This window comes from Chrysemys picta, chromosome 6 (genome assembly GCF_011386835.1).
Source record: "Chrysemys picta bellii isolate R12L10 chromosome 6, ASM1138683v2, whole genome shotgun sequence".
Classification (NCBI taxonomy): domain Eukaryota; kingdom Metazoa; phylum Chordata; order Testudines; family Emydidae; genus Chrysemys; species Chrysemys picta.
In genome coordinates this window covers 2,707,468-2,729,538 of record NC_088796.1, presented here as the reverse complement: position 1 = coordinate 2,729,538, position 22,071 = coordinate 2,707,468, and the positions used below count along the sequence as shown (strand labels likewise).

At 46.6% G+C, this 22,071-nt stretch overlaps 1 protein-coding gene across 1 annotated transcript in view; it reads right to left on the bottom strand.

The window, feature by feature from the left end:
• Nucleotides 1–15,922, bottom strand: part of VCP (valosin containing protein) — a 32,518-nt gene extending 16,596 nt beyond the window's left edge. Inside the window, exons 1-4 of the mRNA XM_005311687.4 lie at nt 15,742–15,922; nt 6,730–6,841; nt 6,146–6,318; nt 1,911–2,053 (exon numbers count right to left, since the gene is read on the bottom strand). Of these exons, the coding sequence (XP_005311744.1) occupies nt 1,911–2,053; nt 6,146–6,318; nt 6,730–6,841; nt 15,742–15,758 (445 nt within the window). The 5' untranslated portion in view covers nt 15,759–15,922. The remainder of the gene's footprint in view (nt 1–1,910; nt 2,054–6,145; nt 6,319–6,729; nt 6,842–15,741) is intronic.
• Between the last annotated feature and the right edge of the window lie 6,149 nt (nt 15,923–22,071).

Genomic DNA, 22,071 nt, shown 5'->3' with positions numbered 1-22,071 from the left:
TTCCCCATAGCTCTGTGCAGTGCCTACCACAGGGGTGAAAACCTGACTGGCCAGATCCCTTAGTTTGACATATTCCCTTCTCTGATCCCTTGGCTTGATTAGAAGATGAGAAGGGACCACTGGGATCATCTAGTCCGGCGGGTCTCAAACTTCATTGCACTATGACCCCCTGCTGATAACAAAACTTGCTACACGAGCCCAGGAGCCAGGACTGAAGCCTGAGCCTGCCCGACCTGCTGCCCCGGGCGGAGAAGGGGAAAAGCCCAAGCCCCAGCCCCACCACCCTGGGTGGGGGGAAGGGCGCAAAGCCCAAGGGCTTCAGATCCAGGTGTGGGGGCCTGTAACTTGAGCCCTGCCACCCAGGGCTGAAGACCTCGGGCTTCGGCCTTGGGCAGTGCGGCTCGGGCTTCAGCCCTAGATGCGAGAAGGAGGGAGGAGGGTGTGGCTGGGTTTCGGCTTTGCCCTTGGGCCACAGTAAGTAACGCCAGCCCTGGCGACCCCATTTGGGGTCCCGACCCACAGTTTGAGAACCGCTGATCTAGTCTGACCTCCTTTATAATATCAGCCTTAAGACTTCCCTGAATTAATTCATGTTTGGGCTAAAGCAGAGCTTTTAGAAAAACATCCAGTCTTGATTTAAAAATTGCTAGTCGTGGAGAATCCACCACCACCCTTGGTCAGTTGTTCCAACGGTTAATTCCCCTCACGGTTAAACATGTATACCTTATTTCTAGTCTGAATTGGTTTGGCTTCAACCTCCAGCCATTGGCTCTTGTTCTGCCTTTGTCTGCTAGACTGAAGAGCCATCTATTATCAAGTTTCTGTTCCCCATGAAGGTACTTCCCTGTTTATCCATCCCAGGATCCCATTAACCCTTTTGACCAGTGTTGCACTAGGAGTTGATGTTCAGCTGATTATCCACCAGAAACTCCAATTCTTTTGCACAACTACTGCTTTCCAGGAAAGAGTCCCCCATCCTGCAAGTCTGGCCTGTGTTCTTTGTTCTTCGACATACAACTTCAGATTTGGTCATACTGAAACGCTTACTGTTTGCTAATGCCCAGCTTCCCAAGAGACCCAGATCACTCTGTAGCACTGACCTGCCCTCTTCATTATTTACTACTCTCCCAACCAGTGTGTCATCTGCAAACTTTATCAGGGATCACTTGATGTCTTTTATCAATGACCTGGGAGAAGTGTTAAATAGTGTGCAGCCAAGAACCAGTTGCTGCGGGACCCACTACAAACACACCAAGTCAATTACGATCCCCTATTTACAATTTCATTGAGACCTGTCAGTTAACCAGTTTTTAATCCATTTCGTGTGTACCATGTTGATTTTATATCATTCTAGTTACTTAATCAAAATGTTGTGAAGTACAAAATCAAAGAAGCCTAACAATATTGTGTCAACACCGTTACCTTTATCAAACCACCCTGTAATCCCATTAAAAAAAAAAAAAAAACGTTAGTCTAACAAGATTCTCCCCAGCCTCACCCCAGCCTTTTATGATCCTCTCTTGCACGTGCACCAAAAGCAATTGTAGAGCCACACAAACCCTGTGACTAGAGGACCGTTATGCTGCTCTGCGCCAGCCAGCAGCTGGAAATTTACTGGCTCCTCAGTGGTGGAAGCGAGACCAGGCACGGTAGGACTGGAGGTACATCTACACTGCAAACAACAACAACCCACAGCTGGAACCGCGCCTTAGCCTGAGCCAGCCGTAAGTGTCTAATTGCAGTGCAGACATACTCTTAGTCACAAAAACACCAGTCAGACTCAAGCTACCCTAATGCCATGTACAGATCCAGGCAAGTTTCTGGAGCTCTTCTCCTTATGATCAGTCTCCTTACAAAGTGTGTCACAATCTTTCATCTTTCCCCCTGATTTTAGGGGTAGGTGTCATTACCTTTTCTGATTGGTCTATATGCTTCCAGGAAGTATGGTTTGAGATAGACCTCAAACAGATTCCCTGTGATCCCTTCCACTGTGTCATCAATCGGTAACACATGTATGCGTTTGCCATACTTCACATCTGGGCAGGGCTGGATGCTGAAACACAAGCAGATTCCAGTAAGCTACAACGCATTTCATTCTTATACACAGGGCCTGGAAAGGCAGGCACAAAATACAGGGACTCCCAATGCCAGGATGAAAACCCCAGGGTGCATCCACCCTGCTCTATGAGTATGTGAAGCGCTCCCCTGACACCCATACTAGAGCTTGTCCTTCACTCTGCTCATTTTCCTCTGTTCCTCTCCACCCTTCCCACCATGACTGCTGGAAAAGAGAGCTGCTTCCCAAACCTGGTTCTTTCAGAGCCTCCTTCCCAAGCAGCAGAGTGAAGTGGACAAGTATCCAGCCACCACCCCAGTTACTACCTAGTGCATTCTTGTAAGGCCTAAAGCCTTCGTCTGCAGCCAGATTGTAAGGCCTAAGCCTAAGGCCGTCGTCTGCAGCCAGATTAAAAGAGCGGCCGAGCGGCAGCCATTAGCGGAGAAGCAGGAAGTCACCTCCTCACATCCCATCTACATTACATTAAAACACTGTCAGATCGGGCTGTGAAGGAGGAGACCCCGTCCTAATGGCCCCACTATCACCAGATACAGAAACACATCTTAAGATGGCTAAAGGACACGTAGTTGGATAGCATCTGTCTGGCAAGAAATCACTTATCAATGGTTGTGGTTGTGAAATCCCCATTTCTTTATTGTTTTGTCATGATGGTCCCCACTTCCCTATTGTTTACCTGTCTGGTCTCTGTCTGGTTCTTTAATTGTTTCTGTCTGCTGTATAATTAATTTTGCTAGGTGTAAGTTAATTAGGGTAGTGGGATAGAATTGGTCAGAGAATTATGTTACAATATCCGAAGAAGTGAGGTTTTTACTCACGAAAGCTTATGCCCAAATAAATCTGTTAGTCTTTAAGGTGCCACCAGACTCCTTGTTGTTTATGTTACAATATGTTAGCATTGGTTAGACTGGTTAAGGTATAGCTACGCAGGACTCAAGTTTCACTATATAAACTGGGGTCCAAGGAGACCGGCTGGGAAGAGAAGAAGATGATCTCACCCCCAAGACTCAGCCTAAGATCAGAGCTGTTAAGAATCCTCTGCACGACAGTGATGTGCAGCAACTAGGACCCAGATGAGACCAGCCTTGCCTGGCTGACAGGGAAAGTCCACCTGCGTGATCAGGATTGGTGAGCATGGCATTGTGTGCTTAATGTGTATTCTGCGCGGTAACTGTTAATACACAGCGGATTGGGATATTACTGTGTAAGGCTCTTTCACTGGTAAAAGGTCCTGCATACCTGCAGAAGTAGTATACACCGGAGCCCTACGCATTGGGAAAGGGTGTGGGTGCTTACATTGACCAGGTTAGTTACACCCTGAGCCCTACGAATTGGGTACGGGTGGCCCTGAGCCCTGTGACTTGGGTAAGGGCAGGTGCTTTTCGCCTGGAGCCCTACGGACTGGGAAAAGGTGGGGTGCCCTAATGTGTGCAGGTAACATTCTGGGCAGCTGGAAGACTCAATGGCTACTTTTTATTTTAACAAGCAGCTGCTGCTGGCAAGGCTATAAAGAGGGCAGAGAAAATCCCTCTCTTCCTGATCTGAACACCAGAAAACTGAGCTCCTGCTGCTAATAACTTTGGCGAAAGCTTCTGAGCAGCTGTGAAATGAAGATCTCACTAGAATCAGCAAGTGACAAGAGACTTGTCAATTTCACTTAGAGGAAGCTTGCACCTACAGTGTGTCCTACTGTTCACCTGAGTGTTTTCAAGCCCTGCTTTGCACAGCACCTTTTATACACCATGTTAGCAAATGCTGTACAGAGAAGGAATTAAGTTGAAGAGTAAAGGAAGAGACCAAGTGGCCCAGAGGGAGGAGGAATTCAGAGACCAAGAATGAAGGCGTGATAAAGACATGAATCAGGATTTCAGCAGAGGCAAGGCCACAGTAAGAAATGCAACAGGAAATTTACAGGCAAAGGAGATAAGCAAGGAAAAGTCTAAGGCCAAGGAGAATTCAGAGATTTCTGGCCTCTGGGACCAAGTTAAGACAAGTGATTGTGGATTTGGAATGAAATCTCAAGAGGTGGCACCGGACAGAGACCTAGGCAGAGATAAATGGACTAAAGGAGAGATGATTAGTTGCTGAGAGACCGACGATTCAGAAAAGATTATTTGAGATTTTAGGAGGTAAGAGATGAATGATCTATGGGAGGAGCTACTGGGTTATGAGGAATAGTCATGTCATAAGTAATTGTTACAGCTGTAAACATCAGCTATGTAGTCTACTCAATACCCTTACGAACCCATCTTTACTTTCAATCCAGTATCATAGCTACACAGCCTGACAGCTCAGATGTCACCTTTTCCCATATGCTGTTCAAAGCATGCCACTTTGGGGTACTCCATCAGAAAGTACCTCAGTCCTCTGCAAAGGTACCAAAAAATATATTTTGCAGAGTCTGAAGAACAAGTAGTTTCACACATACAGAATGGGAAGAGACTGTCTAGGAAGGAGTATGGCAGAAAGGGATCTAGGGGTTATAGTGGACCACAAGCTAAATACGAGTCAACAGTGTGATGCTGTTGCAAAAAAAGCAAACGTGATTCTGAGATGTATTAACAGGTGTGTTGTGAGCAAGACACGAGAAGTCATTCTTCCGCTCTACTCTGCTCTGTTAGGCCTCAACTGGAATATTGTGTCCAGTTCTGGGCACCGCATTTCAAGAAAGATGTGGAGAAATTGGAGAGGGTCCAGAGAAGAGCAACAAGAATGATGAAATGTCTTGAGAACATGACTTATGAAGGAAGGCTGAAAGAATTGGGTTTGTTTAGTTTGGAAAAGAGAAGACTGAGAGGGGACATGATAGCAGTTTTCAGGTATTTAAAAGGGTGTCATAAGGAGGAGGGAGAAAACTTGTTCACTTTAGCCTCTAAGGATAGAAGAAGCAATGGGCTTAAACTGCAGCAAGGGAGGTCTAGGTTGGACATTAGGAAAAAGTTCCTAACTGTCAGGGTGGTTAAACGCTGGAATAAACTGCCTAGGGAGGTTGTGGCATCTCCATCTCTGGAGATATTTAAGAGTAGGTTAGATAAATGTCTATCAGGGATGGTCTAGACAGTATTTGGTCCTGCCATGAGGGCAGGGGACTGGACTCGATGACCTCTCGAGGTCCCTTCCAGTCCTAGAATCCATGAATCTAGATCTCACTCCTGAAAATCCGGTGCAAGGAACAGGAGCCTCAGATGTCCACCCAACATTTGGGGAGTGCTGGATTAGGAGCCAACTCAGTTGCTGCAGCAGCAGCTTGCCCTCCACAACTTGTGCACACAAAAGGACATTGCTGTGATTTAGAGCCATTTACAGGTTTTCCCTCTGTTAAGTAATCTAGTTCATCTCCCTCAAGTCAATGCAAGACGGTTCCCTATGATGCATGTTATAGTTCTAGCTCACTCTACTTTTTAGAAGTCTCAAGCAGCAGGACTCCCACAACACGTCTGCATGAGTTGTTAACTCCTCAGATTAAAATGGAATTTTAATTTTTCATTGCTTATGCTATTTGATTGTTTCACTTTTCACGCAGCTTTGACAATGAAAACAGATTAGTCACTTTTACTTTTGTTTCCAAACAATATCAACTTCTGCTTCTCATGCAAAAGTTCAATGCCTAAGCTACAGACAGTATGGGGAAACACAATATCCCTTTTCACTGAAATGACCATTACCATGTCTACTAATATTCAGATTGTGAAAAGATATAGGCTTAAACTATGCAACAGTCAAACGTAACATTTAGGGAGACGAGAGATTGTGGGGTGGGATTTTCAAAGACAGCTAAGAGATTGAGAGATGGAACTTGTGCTCCTAAATCACCTGAGCTCTTTTGAAAACCCCCTTTGTAGTCCACAGAACAGTCCCCCTGTATCGGTCTTAGGAATAGTCATATAGCTAGCAGCACACTTTAGACTCCAGCTACAGGCCATTCTCTTTTAAGAGGCACCGCTTCTCAGAACTACCCTGAAAGGTAACTGAACACTTGCTACAATCCCCATCTCCATTACTGACTGAATTAGTTCAGAACCAGCTAAACAAATCCAGGAAGATACACCAAGCTAGCAAAGCAGACCTCACCTGATCACATCACCAAGGCGCACTCTCAGGTTGTTACGAACAACCCTATTCATGCGAATCTTCTCGTCTGAGCAGGTATCATCTGACAGGACAATGCAGACTGCTTCTCGCCTCTTCTTTCCTTTTAGCAGAACTGTGTCTCCTCTGAACAGCTGCAATTCATCCATTTTTGCCTGTGAACAGTGACAGAATTAGACCATGCATTTGACAAGGCCAGAATGTAAGTGTTTGGAAGACAGCAACCTGACCCCCAAGTGCTACACCCTGGTAATAGTAGTGTTGAGTGAGCCATGAAGAAACCTGGGATCCCACAATTGCCTATCCTGGGGCAAGGCCAAGGCCTCCCGCTTGAACACTAGCCTCGTTAGAGAACCATGATAATTGCTCAGAAGTCTTACAGGCAAGAGACCTATAAGAAACCATTTTCACCCATCACAGCCCATTTGCGGTTTCCTCATGGCTTTCTATATAATCTTTACATTCTTGTAGCATGTTCAACAATGGCCTAATACCGAGCTTCAGGGTAAAGGACACTGAAAGTTTGCATATTAAGTACACAGTTCTTAACTTTAATTGAGACACACCTGGGAGAGCGATACAACACTGTTGTCCTCATTGATGGCTTCATCGACAATTAACCGATTGGGTCTGTTCTTCTGCTTTAGAATTGCAGTAGATAAGTCGTCCGCTTTAGAACTGGAAAGAAACAGAACTGCTGAGTTTGGGTAATGTTGCTCCCCCACTTCCGGGCAAACCCTGCTTTGGTCTCCATTGTCTACACACATTAAAAACTTCCTTGGCTACCTTCTCTTTTACAAACTACACCTGTCTGAGAGACAAAATACAATTATCTTCTTGAGTGCACCTGGTTCAGTTCTACACGGAGAGCAAAGTGAGAGGGCAGAATTAAGTTCTGTAAGAAAGTGATTTTGGCTAACACGGGAGCCTTTGAAGATATTTATGAAAGACAGGACAATGGAGATGTTCCTGGAATGGCTCTTGCCTAAAAACAAAGACACAGTAGCAAGACAATCACCAGCACTCATATGCAAATTGTGGGCTTAACAATCCCATAGAAATGTCCAGGAGGGTGGAATCTATTTGGTCACAAATCCCAGACCACACACAAGGAGTTTTTTAATTGAAGTGAAGACAGATTTACCATTGAAATAAACTGACATTGGAGGCCAGGGCATCAGCAGTTGTGAGACAGAGCAAGGAGTTAAGGGCAATGTTACAATTTCCCAATTCAAACGAGTTTAGCCCACTGAGGTCTGTCAGGTAAAACTAACAAACCTAAATACATGTTTATGAATAGTTTTAAGCAGAGGTGGGCAAACTACGGTCTGCGGGCTGGATCCGGCCCACCAGCTGTTTTAAGCCGGCCCCCTGAGCTCCCACTGGGGAGCAGGTCTGGGGCTGCTCTATGCAGTTTCTGCGGCATGGCCCCCCTCCGGCTCCTACGTGTAGGGGCAGCCAGTGGGCTCCGTTCTGCACGCTGCCCCCACAGCTCCCATTAGCCTGGAACTGCAGCCAATGGGAGCTACAGGGGCAGTGCCTGTAGACGGGGCAGCGTGCAGAGGTGCCTGGCTGCGCCTCCACCAGAGAAGGGACATGCCGCTGCTTCCGGGCGCCACTTGAGGTAAGCGCTGCCTGGAGCCTGCCCCCCTGAGCCACGCCCCAACTGCCTGCCCCAGCCCTGATCCCCCTCCCGCCCTCCAAATCCCTCAATCCCAGCCCAGAGCACCCTCCTACACCCCAAACTCCTCATCCATAGCCCCATCCCAGAGCCCGCACCCCCCTCCCCAGCCCGGAGCCCCCTCCCACACCCTGACCTCCTCATTTCTGGCCCCACCCCCCAAGCCAGAACCCGCACCCCAACTTTGTGGGCATTCATGGCCTGCCATACAACTTCTATTCCGAGATGTGGCCCTCGGGCCAAAAACTTTGCCCACCCCTAGTTCTAAGTGTCCATGAAAACAGTTTTGTTTGGATGTAAACATTTCCCTGCAGCATTCAAACACCGAACATTGCAGCTTTCTGCTAGTACCCACCAAGAAATGAAACTGAAAGTTTATTTTCATTGCCCAAACTGAGTAAACTGAAGAGCAAAAATGCTGAAGCGGTACATTTTTAAAGTGCTTTTTAAGTATGAATTTGAACCAAGTGATCATTTAAGAGCCTGCAGAAGTTGCAAGCTGTTCTGGTACAGCATCAGCAGAGCATTTTAACTGCTCCCTTCTTAACGGCTGCCTGGCACAAGTGGACAGTTTAGAGATACCATACGGGAGTGATGAATATTAAGAGCAGGTTGGTTTGGTTCCAACAAAGAGGCAACTCTTCACTTTCTCCTTAGTAATATGCCAGTGTTCACACAGGTGGGAGCAAAGGGGTTCCACTGGACAACACTGATGGTTGCACAATTAGACTGTTACTCCTTTGGGGGCAACAAACAACAGTTTTAAGAGAGCAAACCTTGGGGGAGGTGGCGAGCAGAGCAAGCGGGTGCAGTGTTCTGCATTAACATTCCCAGGGAACGTTGCCTACAGATGATCAATTGCTTTGTTATGCATGTTCACTGGATCTTTAAGAAAAATGTTACAGTGATCTGCAGACAAGTGGTAGGCACATGCAATGTGATTTCAGTGCAGTGATGACCGAGTTCGTGCTGAGCGGACAACTATGCAGCTCTGGCCCCTTCCCTGCCACTTCAGAGAAGAGAGCACAGGAAGAACAGGAGGCAGCTGCCTTATCTGGGAACTGTTTGGAAATCCAGCTTGAGCACAAGTGTGCGGTGACAAGCAGTTTCCAGCTAAGAGGCAGTACTGCCCTAAAGGAAAACACAAACTCTTGAGTCAGGAAGCATGCATCTTTCCATAGACTTGTGTGGCCCTGGGTAAGTCACTTTCACCTCTGTATCTGCCTTTCCCCATCTGTAGAACAGGGCTCTCTTGTCCTATCTCATGAGGAAAGGGATTAATGAATGTCCACACAGAGTAAAGTGCGGTGTGCAATTACCCAGGCAGGCAGGCAGGCAGGCTGGCTTTAAACAGAAAGGCTGTGGGTGTGGCTGTAGGAGGAACTGATGCCCAAAGAAACAGCCTTGGAAGAGTTCTAAAGGACTCAGGTTTCCCATGAGGAGGTAACAGAGCAATATAACTCAAAACCTATAAGTCATCAGGCAAGATAGGATCCTCTGGGTGAAACAGCAGGTATATACAAGGAGATGCAAGGTCCTTACAAACAGCACCGCTCTTGTAGATTGGAAAGTCATTAACTTAGTGGCCCAGCTTTAAAGCTAGAGTCAAGGGAAACCCCGGATGTCACAAACTAGAAGATCTTGGTCTTGATACTGAGGAAACGGATGGCAAGTCTACGAAGTAACTAGTACAATGTTTTGAAAAGTAACCTATAACCTCAGGGAGTGAAGGCAGCACAGATTCTACAAAGCAATAATCATTCCTCCCAAACTCATTACGTGTTTCAAATGTAAATCACACCTACTGGACAAAATCTGTCTCCTGATAAGGTTCCTCATACATGACTTAAGAAGTTGAATTAACAGGAAATGGCATTGTGAATCGCTGCCTCTGAGGGTGGAGAGGTGAGCCTGGGGGCTGGTGGTAGACCAGCATTGCACAATTATTAGTGAAATGGAGGAGGAAATGGACAGTGAGCTGAAACTATAAGCAAGTTGTTCTGTGAATTAAAAAGCTATGGAAAACTGTGAGAAACTTCTGTTGGATTTAAACACACTGGGTGAATGAGCAATCCAATGGCAGGTGACACCTAGCCTGGATAAATATAAGTTAATTCACAAGAGGCAAAAGATCTGTTAAAGAGCTTTGAACTTGCAGGATCTTAGAGGAAAGAGTCTAATGCAGAGTTCCCAAACTGTGGTACTCATACCCCTGGGAGCACACAGAAGAAATTGTGCAATGGTGGATTTTATTCATTATTTTATTTATTGCATTTTCATAATAAGCTACTCCGACGAAGCTTTAAAACTTTGTGGGAATTTGTTATATCAAATACAGTAATTAGTTTATTTCAAGATGTACCAATGAGAACACAGATCCGCTGACATACCGAGCCCTCACTGCCAATCACTGTTCCGCGTGGGTTCAGCTGCCCAGCCTAACTGGGCTCAGAACTCAGTTGGAGGGTTTTTTTCAGTTGTATTTGTTACACTGTATCGGGGTAGGCAACCTATGGCACGTGTGCCGAAGGCGGCACGCGAGCGGATTTTCAGTGGCACTCACACTGCCCGGGTCCTGCCCACCGGTCCGGGGGGCTCTGCATTTTAATTTTAATTTAAATGAAGCTTCTTAAACATTTTTAAAAAATCTTATTTACTTACATACAACAATAGTTTATTTAGATATTATAGACTTATAGAAAGAGACCTTCTAAAAACGTTAACATGTATGACTGGCACGCGAAACCTTAAATTAGAGTGAATAAATGAAGCCTCGGCACACCACTTCTGAAAGGTTGCCGACCCCTGCACTATATCGTACCTAACCATGAAATATGAACAGATGGACAAAGACAGGTAGAGTTAAGAAAAACCACACAAAGTATCAGTGAGGAGAAGGTGGGGGTACGGGAGTAGCTGGCAGATCTCGAAGGGGGTACACAGTGAGAAAAGTTTGGGAACCTCTGGTCTAATGGACAGAAAAAGCTGTCTGTCTGCAGCACTTATAGCAACGAGAGGCTTGAGGGCATTAAAAATAGAAGACATTATTCCAAACAGTGGCATGTGCTCATCTAGTCTAGCGGGGCCAGTTTCAGTCACTTCACCTTAGAGGTACTGCTGACAATGAACAGTTGTCAGGTCCAGAGAAAGGAACAAGGGCGTTTAGAGGGCTACATGGTAGTTACAGATGAGAGTGAAAAAGATGAAAGTTTCTTAGCCTGGAAAGGAGAATTTGAGGGAATTTGATGAGGTCCTTAAGACTAGAGAGCCCAGTGAAAATGGATCAGTCCCTCTTTTTTTTTTTTTTTTTTTTTTTTTTTACACAGACCCACGAGACAGATATGTAATGTTAAGTTTTACTGTACTTTTGAGGGGTTTAGATTAAAATGCAGAGTCCACGGCATGCTTCAACCTCTCTCTTCAATACAGTCCAGAAGTCAGGACACGCTCCCCAGTCCAAAGGTCCAACTGAGATGAGAAATCCCAGCACTAATGCTCACCCACAGTATTTTCCTGCCCCAATCCATCAAGACTGCTTTCCTTCCTTTATAAGGGAACTCCCCAAGTCTCCTGTCTGCCAAGAAAACAAGCTTTACAGTCTAGGCCACTTAATCAGTTCCCTGCGTTAAAGCTCCTGCTGCTTTAACTTGTGATGAAACCGGAAGCCCATGTACTTTGGCACACAGCATGAATGAGCAGGGACAGAGAGGAACCTATAGTACGGATTAGCATATTTGTGACAACAGAATCCTCAGGATGCAAGAACCAACTCTGCTTGGGTCTGAGGGCCCATCCACGTTAGGAAACTGACTTGCTGCTGACATAGATGGGCAAAGTTATATGCATCTGTGCTGGAAAATGTGATTGAGACTCACGTTTCTGCAAGGAGTCTGATAGGAGTTTTGCCCCCTCTACACTAGTAGTTAAACTGGCTTTGGCACTGATTCAGATGGACCTCTGCTGACAGATACCGAGGGAGAGGTCAGTTTCATAATAGATTGAGCCAGAATGTTTGTGCTGCAAGTTAGCACTTTCCCCAGGTATTTATAAAAATAAGGAACACAATTTTTCCTTAAAGCTGCCTGCTGATGGCAGCTATCTTGCTGAGGTGTCATTTGGAACAGTACAACTGGAGCCCATTACCAGACAGTCAGTTCCCATCAGGGTGGATACAAATCAATGATTTTTCTAAAAAAATAATTGGATTTTTTTTGATAAAATGCTTTTTGAGGAAAAAACCTATCTAAAGATAGTTTTAATTAAGATACATTATAGCTCAAAGATATCTCCTCATGGAATAGGGATTATAAATTTTAATTCTATAGTACGAGACAATATATTCATGTCATGTTTAAGAAAAGTTTTGTAAATGAGTTCCAATAGTTCATGGATTAGGGACCCAATCTTATGGGGTTCCAGGGGCTTTTGTAGAGATTATTTCAGTTAATCTTTCTATCTACCCAATGGGACTCAGTGCTCAGTCTAGAAGATACCATCAGAGATGCTTTGTTTTGCAGTTCTCAAACTGTGGATTTGTGTCTCCAGAGAGAACATCCTTGTTAACAGCAAAAATATTTTAAAATATATAGGTGTGAAATAACAGACCTCAACCCTCTTGTCCCTCTGCAAATTTGCGTACAGAGTCAATCCCTTCCCTCTCTCTAAAAGTGCAAAGTTTCAAAAAGTTCAATGACGAGAAGATTGTTGGGGGCAGACTAGATCTGGACAAGGAGAAGAAGTCTGGAGATAACTATGAGAAAGGAGGGACAGGCAGTAGAAACAAAAGTGAAACTGTTTGAGCAGCATATTCCAGAAGTCTGGAGCTTTTTCTGAGCGTAGCCTTCATTGATTTGAGATCTACCATACCATTCTCTCGCTAGAAGGGAAAACCTATAATGGCAGCAGGCTGTAAAAGAGACCCAGTTTGGGAATAAGAAGCACTCAAGAAATATATGTTTGCGATGATGTTTTAAAGAAAGTCAAATCAGTGAACTGGTGGAAGTCACTTAAGCACTTGGATTCAGAGATGTTGTTGAAGTGATAATCTCACTTTTAACAGCAAAAACGAGGAGTCCTTGTGGCACCTTAGGGCATGTCTACACTTACCTCTGGAGCGATCAGTCCAATGGGGGGGTCGATTTAGCGCATCTAGTGAAGACGTGATAAATCGGCCGCTGAGTGCTCTCCCGTCAACTCCAGTACACCAACAGAGCGAGAAGCATAGGTGGAGTCAACGGGGGAGCGTCAACAGTCGACCTACCGTAGTGAAGACACCGTGGTAAGTAGATCTAAGTATGTTGACTTCAGCCATGTTATTCACGTAGCTGAAGTTGTGTAACTTAGATTGATCCCCCCCAGTGTAGACCAGGCCTTAGAGACTATCGAATTTATTTAGGCATAAGCTTTTGTGGGCTGAAACCCACTTCATCAGATGCACTGAGTGAAAAATACAGTAAGCAGTACTGTATTTTTCACTCCATGCATCTAATGAAGTGAGTTTTAGCCCACGAAAGCTTATGCCCAAATACATTTGTTAGTTTCTAAGGTGCCACTAGGACTCCACATTTTTGCTGATACAGACTAACACAGCTACCACTCTGAAACCTTTTAACAGCAGTAGCTTCTTCTGCCGGTGTAGAAAGAATATTTTCTTCCTTTGGACTAATTCATTCCAAATTGAAAAATCATTTGGGACCTGAAAAAGCAGGAAAGCTTGTTTTTCTTTTCCAGATTATGAACAAACCGGAAAATAAAGATGAAGATGACTGAGTTAGCTGCAGAAGTCAATATTTTAAGTTTCTCATGTTGGCCTCGCTGACACAGTCAGTCAATTTAATTTCTGTTTTTTTTTAAATATTTCATTTAACTATTTTAGTTAAAAATAATTTTAACAAAAACAAACCTGATTTTTAAAAAAACTTGAATGTTTAACAAAATTCAAAAATTCATATGCTTGTTTTGTTAAAATATTATGTGTTTGCTGTTGAAGAAAAAAAACAGAATACATAACGTTGTTGTTTTAGTTAAATAAAACAATTTAAATGTCTGTCTGGTGATGTTCTCCTCCAATTACAACATGGCAAGCAATCCTCCAAATATTGATGATTAACCCGTTGAATTGGAGATAGTTCACCTCCCAAGGACTTCATAAATATCTGCTTCAATTACCTTTGGTAAATGAAATAATCAAACAATCATTCGTTTTCTGATATAGCTGTAAAACTAATCCGAAACGTTTTCAAAATAAATCATTTAAAAAAATGTATAGTGTGTACCTTCTAAAAATGAAACCTACACCTATCTCTGAGCTGTGAAGAATATGTATTAAGGGTATAACAACCAACAAGAATGCACTTTTACGTAGAAATCCATGATTAAATCGAGTCTTCCTCGCTAGTGATTTAAATCAAATCCACCCTGGTTCCCATTTCCATCTATCTGGTTACTCTGAATTTGTTTTTAGGACAATCAGTATGATGTTTTAGTCTGTGGTATTTTGGTTGGAGATGCTGATGGCCATCAACTTACCAAAAATCTGCCGTTTCCTTCTATGCCCTAACAGAGTCTAAAAACCAAAACCTTCCCACAACTGTTGTCCTGTGGGTTCCCAAGGGGTACACCAATGGTTCTCAAGCAGGGGTACATGTACCATTGGGGGTACGCAGAGGTCTTCCAGGGGATACATCAACTCATCTAGATATTTGTCTAGTTTTGCATCAGGCTATATTAAAAAGCACTAGCAAAATCAGTACGAACTAAAATTTCATACAGATAATGACTTGTTTATACTGCTCTATATACTAGACACTGAAATATAAGTACAATATTTATATAATTATATGGTAAAATGAGACAGTCAGCAATTTCCCACTAATAGTGTGCGGTGCCACTTTTGTATGTGCATGTCTGGTTTTGTAAGCAAGTCGTTTTTAAGTGAGGTGAAACTTGGGGGTACGCAAGACAAATCTGACTCCTGAAAGGGGAACAGCTGTCTGGAAAGGGAGAGAGCCGCTGGGCTACACTACCCCAGAGTCCAGGGTGTCTGCAGAATTCAGTGCCAAGAGGTGGAAATTCCCCCCTTTGAAAGAGCAAGGTGACAAATCAAGCGGTGGGAGGGAGGGCAGCTGCCCAGCAGGCCGAGCCCGAGCCCCTGCAGGGCTCCGTGTGCTAATGGCCACAATTAGGCTGATTTCCCATTCAGAGGCGGGGGGGGGAGAAGAGAACCCCCCCCCCCCCGATGTGCAAGCGGAGAAGAGGCGGCCCGGGCCTGGGGAAGGAGCCGGAGCTCCCCACCATCTTGTCGCCACATGACGCGGCAGTTCTGGAGCAGCAGGAAGTGCCCCAGGGGCAGGGGAAGCCGGGCCCGGCCGCAGCGGCTCCCCCGAGCATCGGCACCTGCCACCAGGCCCGCTCCAGCCGGGGCTGCCCCGCCACTGCCCCGCCCCCGGCTCCGATGCGGGGCGCCTGGCTCCCGCCGGGGCCCGCCGGGGCAAGAGGGGCCCAGCCGCTGGCTCGGGCGGGCCTAGGCCCCACAGGCCGGGCCCACCCCCGGCTCCGGCTCCGCCCCTCGGGGCCTGCATGACACAGCAGGATCGGGCCCAGCCCGGCCCCCGCTACCCGCCCGGCGGGGCTCGGCTCGGCTCGGCTCGGCGCGGGGGACCGCGGCTCGGGCCGGGCTCAGTTAGGGGCAGGGCCCAGGCGCTTGGCCCACCCCGGTGTGCGGCCCCTCGGGCCCAGGCCGGGGCCTACCGGCGCCGCGGCTCCTCCGGGCCGGGCCGGGCCTAGCCGCAGTGCCGCCCTCGGGCCGGGCCGGGCCGGGCGGCGGGGGAGGGGCTGAGCCGGGCCGGGCCGAACCGGGCCGCGGGGGGGTTGGGGCGGGGCTCGGCCCCGCACTTACTCGGATCCCGAAGCCATGGCGGGCGGGGGGCGGCTCCTCGGAGCGGGGCTGGCGGCGGCGGGTCTCGCGGTCTCCCCGGCGGGCTCGGCTCGGGCTGGCGGCGGCTCCGGGCGCTTCGCTCTGACTGAACACTCAGAGCCGACTCATCGGAAGGGGAGCTCCGCCCGGCGCCGGCTACTCTGCCTAGCAACACGCCGCGCCCGCCAATCAGAAATTTAGGCTGGCAGCAGAGCAGCCAGTGGAAAAAATCGTATCGCTCTGGCCAATCAGAAAGCTCCAACCGCCACCTTGTCCGCCAACCACAGTGCTCAAGGAAGAGGGGTGACTCTACCCGGCAACACGGAACGTACGGCCAATCACAAAAATACACCAATGGAAAAATGAGGCAGGCAGGGTCCGCCCTCATTGCTATCCTGCCTAGTAACGTCTCCACCAGTAGCTAAGGCCCAGTAAAACTGGACAGATTCAGCCAATCAGGAAGGGAAGGAAGGTGATTGACAGACCAATATTAACCCCTTGGGGGAGGTCCGGGCTGCTGCTGGTGTCTCTGCTCCTTGGGTCAGAGACGGGCAGTGAATGAGCCCCTGGGCTCAGAAAGTGCCTCCCAGTCCCACCTCGCTGCAGCTGAGAGCAGTGGGTCTCAGCAGGGACCCCAGATCCCCGCCCCCCGATGGCAGCATCGCTGTGCTGAGAGCAGCGGGCCTCAGCAGGGACCCCAGACCCCCCACCCCCCGATGGCAGCATCGCTGTGCTGAGAGTAGCGGGTCTCAGCAGGGACCCCAGACCCCCCCACCCCCCCCCGGATTGCAGCATCGCTGTACTGAGAGCAGCGGGTCTCAGCAGGGACCCCAGACCCCCTCCCCCCCCGATGGCAGCATCGCTGTGCTGAGAGCAGCGGGCCTCAGCAGGGACCCCAGACCCCCCACCCCCCGATGGCAGCATCGCTGTGCTGAGAGTAGCGGGTCTCAGCAGGGACCCCAGAGCCCCCCACCCCCCCCGGATTGCAGCATCGCTGTACTGAGAGCAGCGGGTCTCAGCAGGGACCCCAGACCCCCTCCCCCCCCGATGGCAGCATCGCTGTGCTGAGAGCAGCGGGTCTCAGCAGAGGCCTAGTTGCCCAGCGGCGGCTGGGCAGGGACACTGCACACAACATCTCAGGCCATGCTTTGCAATCCAGGTCTGAGTTGTGTGAGCTGCTGGCAATCGGTCCATGTGGAGTGATGAATTCCAGTGAGACTGCACGAACGCTGGGCATGCTGGGTGTCTTTTGCTGCATCCTTGCATCATCCTTCTTGTGCTAAGGGGACAATCATCAATTGACTAATCTGCCCTGGCAGGACAATGAGCTGGTGACACCTGGGGAAACCTCTTCTAGTGAGCTGGTAACCAGGCAAGGAAGTCACGGCAGGTGGTCACAGTGTGACAAAGGGGATTGCAACTGTTATAAAAGGGAGGTTTTTCTCATCAGCCATTTCTAGCAGAGGGCGGGACTGCTGAGAGATGCGATGGAGATAAAGTTGAGCAGGAATAATCCTGGGCCCCCTGTAAAGACACTGACAGACACTTGCAGTGGTGAGGAAACTGAGGCAGGGATCTGCACGGAGATTTGTTGCTTTCCATAGATCCGTGCTGTCTAAAAGTAAAGTGTGTCATGGGTTCAGAAATTCCTTCGCAGAGCCTGTGAGTTACTTGTTTACACTACCATGTGGGTCCAGAAGGGGGAAACACTAAACCAGGGCCGTCGGCAGCCACGGCCGAACTCTGAGAACATGCAGCGGCTGCGTGGGAGTGTTGGGAAAACCAGCATTAGTGTCAGGGCCTACCTAGGCATGTGGACAATGGGGTTCCCACTGCCAAGAGGGGTGTCAGATGCTGGAGCCGCCAGCCTGCCCCGGTGCTCTAGACTGCGCGGGGGCGTGGCTGGCTCCAGCCAGGCGGCGCGGCTGCCAGTCCTGGTGCTCGGAGCAGCATGGAAAGGGGGCAAGGAGTCCCAGGGGGCAGTCAGAGGACAGGGGGCGGTTGGCTAGGCATGGGAGTCCCAGGGGGCCTGTCAGGGGGGCAGGGATGTGGATAGGGGTCGGAGCAGTCAGGGAGCGGGGTGGGTTGCATAGGAGGTGGGGTCCCAGAGGGGCGGTTAGGAGCAGGGGGAGTTGGATGGGCCAGGGCTTCTGAGGGAGGCAGGCAGGGGACGGGAAGTGGGAGGGGGCAGAGGCCAGGCTGTTTGGGGAGGCACAGCCTTCCCTACCGGGCCCTCCATATAGTTTCGGAACCCCGATGTGGTCCTCAGGCCAAAAAATTTGCCCCCCCCCCCCCCGCTTTAGAGAGTAGCATTATGATATTTTCTGCCTTTCTATCCCCTTTCCTAATCGTGCCTAAGATTCTGTTACCCTTTTTGACTGCTTCTGCTCATGTTTTCAGAGAATTATCCACGATGGCTCCAAGATCTCTTTCTTGAGGGGTAATAGCTCATTTAGACCCCAAAATTGTATATGGAGAGTTGGGATTATGTTCTCCAACGTGCATGATTTTTGCATTTATAAACACTGAACTGCATCTGCCATTATGTTGCCCCATCACCCAGTTTAGCAATATCCCTTTGTAGTTCTTCGCAGTCTGCTTTGGACTTGACGATCTTGAATAATTTTGTGTCGTCTGCAAACTTTACCATTTCACTGTTCACTCCTTTTTCCAGATCATTAATTAATACATTGAACAGCACAGGTCCCATTATAGATCCTTTCTGGGGGATCCCGCTGTTTACCTCTCTTTGTGAAAACTGATTATTTAGTCCTAGTCTATGTTTCCTGTCTTTTAACCAGCTACTGATCCATGAGAAAATCTTCCCTCTTATCCCATGACTACATAGTGTCTTTAAGAGCCTTTGGTGAGGGGCTTTGTCAAAGGCTTTCTAGAATTCCGTGTACACTATATTGACTGAATCGTCCTCATCCACACGCTTGCTGACCCCCCACAAAAAATTCTAATAGATTGGCGAGGCATGATTTCCCAATATAAAAGCTGTGTTGATTCTTCCCCAACAAATCGTGTTCATGTATGGGTCTGATAATTCTGTTCTTTACTATAGTTTCTACCAATTTACCGAGTACTGAATTAAATGAAATGAAAGTCAAATGAAAAAAAGTCTCACTCACTTACATCATGTAATAGCAGACAGCTAAGAAATGACAAGTTTTTAAAGTGCTTATATACCAATGCTAGAAGTCTAAACAATAAGATAGGTGAACGAGAGTGCCTTGTATTAAATGGGGCTATTAATATAATAGGCATCACAGAAACGTGGTGGAATGAGGGTAATTAATGGGAGACAGTAATACCGGGGTACAAAATATATCGTAAGGCCAGAACAGGTCGTGCTGGTGGGGGAGTGACACTATATGTGAAAGAAAACGTAGAATCAAATGAAGTAAAAATCTTAAATGAACCAAACTGTACCATAGAATCCCTAGGGATAATAATTCCATGCTCTAATAATAAGAATATAGCAGTAGAATTAGATTACTGACCACCTGACCAGGATGGTGATAGTGACTGTGAAATGCTCGGGGAGATAAGACTGACATTACAAATAAAAACCTCAGTAATAATGGGGGAGTTCAGCTATCCCCATAGTGACCGGGTACATGTCACCTCAGGACGGGCTGCAGAGATAAAGGTTCTTGACACCTTAAATGACTGTTCTTAAAGCAGCTAGTCCTGGAACCCACCAGAGAAGAGGCAATTCTTGATTTAGTCCTAAATGGAGCACAGGATCTGGTCCAAGAGGTGACTAGAGCTGGACCACTTGGTAATAGTGACCATCATATAATTAAATTTAACATCCCTCTGGTGGGAAAAACACCACAGCAGCCCAACCTGGTAGCATTTAATTTCAGAAAGGGAAACTACACAAAAATGAGGTAGTTAGTCACACAGAAATTCAAAGGTACAGCGCCAAAAGGGAAATCCCTGCAAGTTACATGGAAACTCTTTAAAGACACCATAATAGAGGCTCAACTTAAATGTAAACCCCAAATTAAAAAACCTAGTAAGAGAACCAAAAAAAAAGCCACCGTGGCTAAACAACAAAGTAAAAGAAGCAGTGAGAGGCAAAGAGATATCCTTTAAAAAGTGAAAGTTAAATCCTAGCGAGGAAAATAGAAAGGAACAAAAACTCTGGCAAATGAAGTGTAAAAATATAATTAGGAAGGCCAAAAAAGAATGTGAAGAACAGCTAGCCAAAGACTCAGAGAGTAATAGCAAAATTTTTTTAAATACATCAGAAGCAGGAAGCCTGCTAAACAACCTGTAGAGCCACTGGACGATCAAGATGCTAAAGGAGCGCTCAAGGACAACAAGGCCATTGCGGAGAAACTAAATGAATTCTTTGCATCAGTCTTCACAGCGGAGGATGTGAGGGAGATTCCCAAACCTGAGCCATTCTTTTTAGGTGACAGATCTGAGGAGCTGTCCCAGATTGAGGTGTCATTAGAGGAGGTTTTGGAACAAACTGAAAAACTAAACAGTAAGAAGTCACCAGGACCAGATGGTATCACCCAAGAGTTCTGAAGGAACTCAAATGTGAAATTGCAGAACTACTAACTGTCATCTGTAACCTATCATTTAAATTAGCTTCTGTACCAAATGACGAGGATAGCTAACGTAATGCCAATTTTTAAAAAGGGCTCCAGAGGTGATCCTGGCAATTACAGGCCGGCAAGCCTGACTTCAGTACCTGGCAAACTGATTACTATAGTTTCAAAGAACAAAATTGTCAGACACATAGATGAACATAACTTGTTGGGAAAGAGTCAACATGGTTTTGTAAAGGGAAATCATGCCTCTCCAATCTACTAGAATTCTCTGAGGGGGTCAACAAGCATGTGGACAAGGGGGATCCAGTGGATATAGTGTACTTAGATTTTCAGAAAGCCTTTGACAAGGTCCCTCACCAAAGTCTCTTATGCAAAGTAAGCTGTCATGGGATAAGAGGGAAGGTTCTCTCATGGATTGCTAACTGGTTAAAAGATAGGAAACAAAGGGTAGGAATAAATTGTCAGTTTTCAGAATGGAGAGAGCTAAATAGTGGTGTCCCCCAGGGGTCTGTACTGGGCCCAGTCCTATTCAACATACTCATAAATGATCTGGAAAAAGGGGTAAACAGTGAGGTGGCAAAATTTGCAGATGATACAAAACTACTCAAAAAGAACAGGAGTACTTGTGGCACCTTAGAGACTAACAAATTTATTAGAGCATAAGCTTTCGTGGGCTACAGCCTACTTCATCGGATGCATAGAATGGAACATAGAGTAGGAGATATATACACACATACAGAGAACATGAAAAGGTGGGAGTTGCCCAACCAACTCTAAGAGGCTAATTAATTAAGATGAGTGATTATCAGCAGGAGGAAATAAACTTTTGTGGTGATAATCAAGATGGCCCATTTCAGACAGTTTGACAAGAAGGTGTGAGGATACTTAACATGGGGAAATAGATTCAATGTGTGTAATGGCTCAGTACTCCTGTTCTTTTTGTGGATACAGACTAACACGGCTGCTACTCTGAAACAAAACTACTCAAGATAGTTAAGTCCCAGGCAGATTGCGAAGAGCTACAAAAGGATCTTTCAAAACGGGGTGACTGGGCAACAAAATGGCAGATGAAATTCATTGTTGATAAATGCAAAGAAATGCACATTGGAAAACATAATCCCAACTCTACATATAAAATGATGGGGTCTAAATGAGCTGTTACCACTCAAGAAAGAGATCTTGGAGTCACTGTGGGTAGTTCTCTGAAAACATCCAATGTGCAGCGGCAGTCAAAAAAGCAAACAACGTTGGGAATCATTAAGAAAGGGATAGATAAGAAGGAAAATATCATATTGCCTCTGTATAAATCCATGGTACGCTCACATCTTGAATACTGCATGCAGATGTGGTCGCCCCAGCTCAAAAAAGATATATTGGAATTGGAAAAGGTTCAGAAAAGGGCAACAAAAATGATTAGGGGTATGGAACGGCTTCCGTATGAGGAGTGATTAATAAGACTGGGACTTTTCAGCTTGGAAAAGAGACGACTAAGGGGGGATATGATAGAGGTCTATAAAATCATGACTGGTGTGCAGAAAGTAAATAAGGAAGTGTTATTTACTCCTTCTCATAATACAAGAACTAGGGGTCGCCAAATGAAATTAATAGGCAGCAGGTTTAAAACAAACAAAAGGAAGTATTTCTTCACACAACACACAGTCAACCTGTGGAACTCTGCCAGAGGATGTTGTGAAGGCCAAGACTATAACAGGGTTTAAAAAAGAACTAGATAAATTCA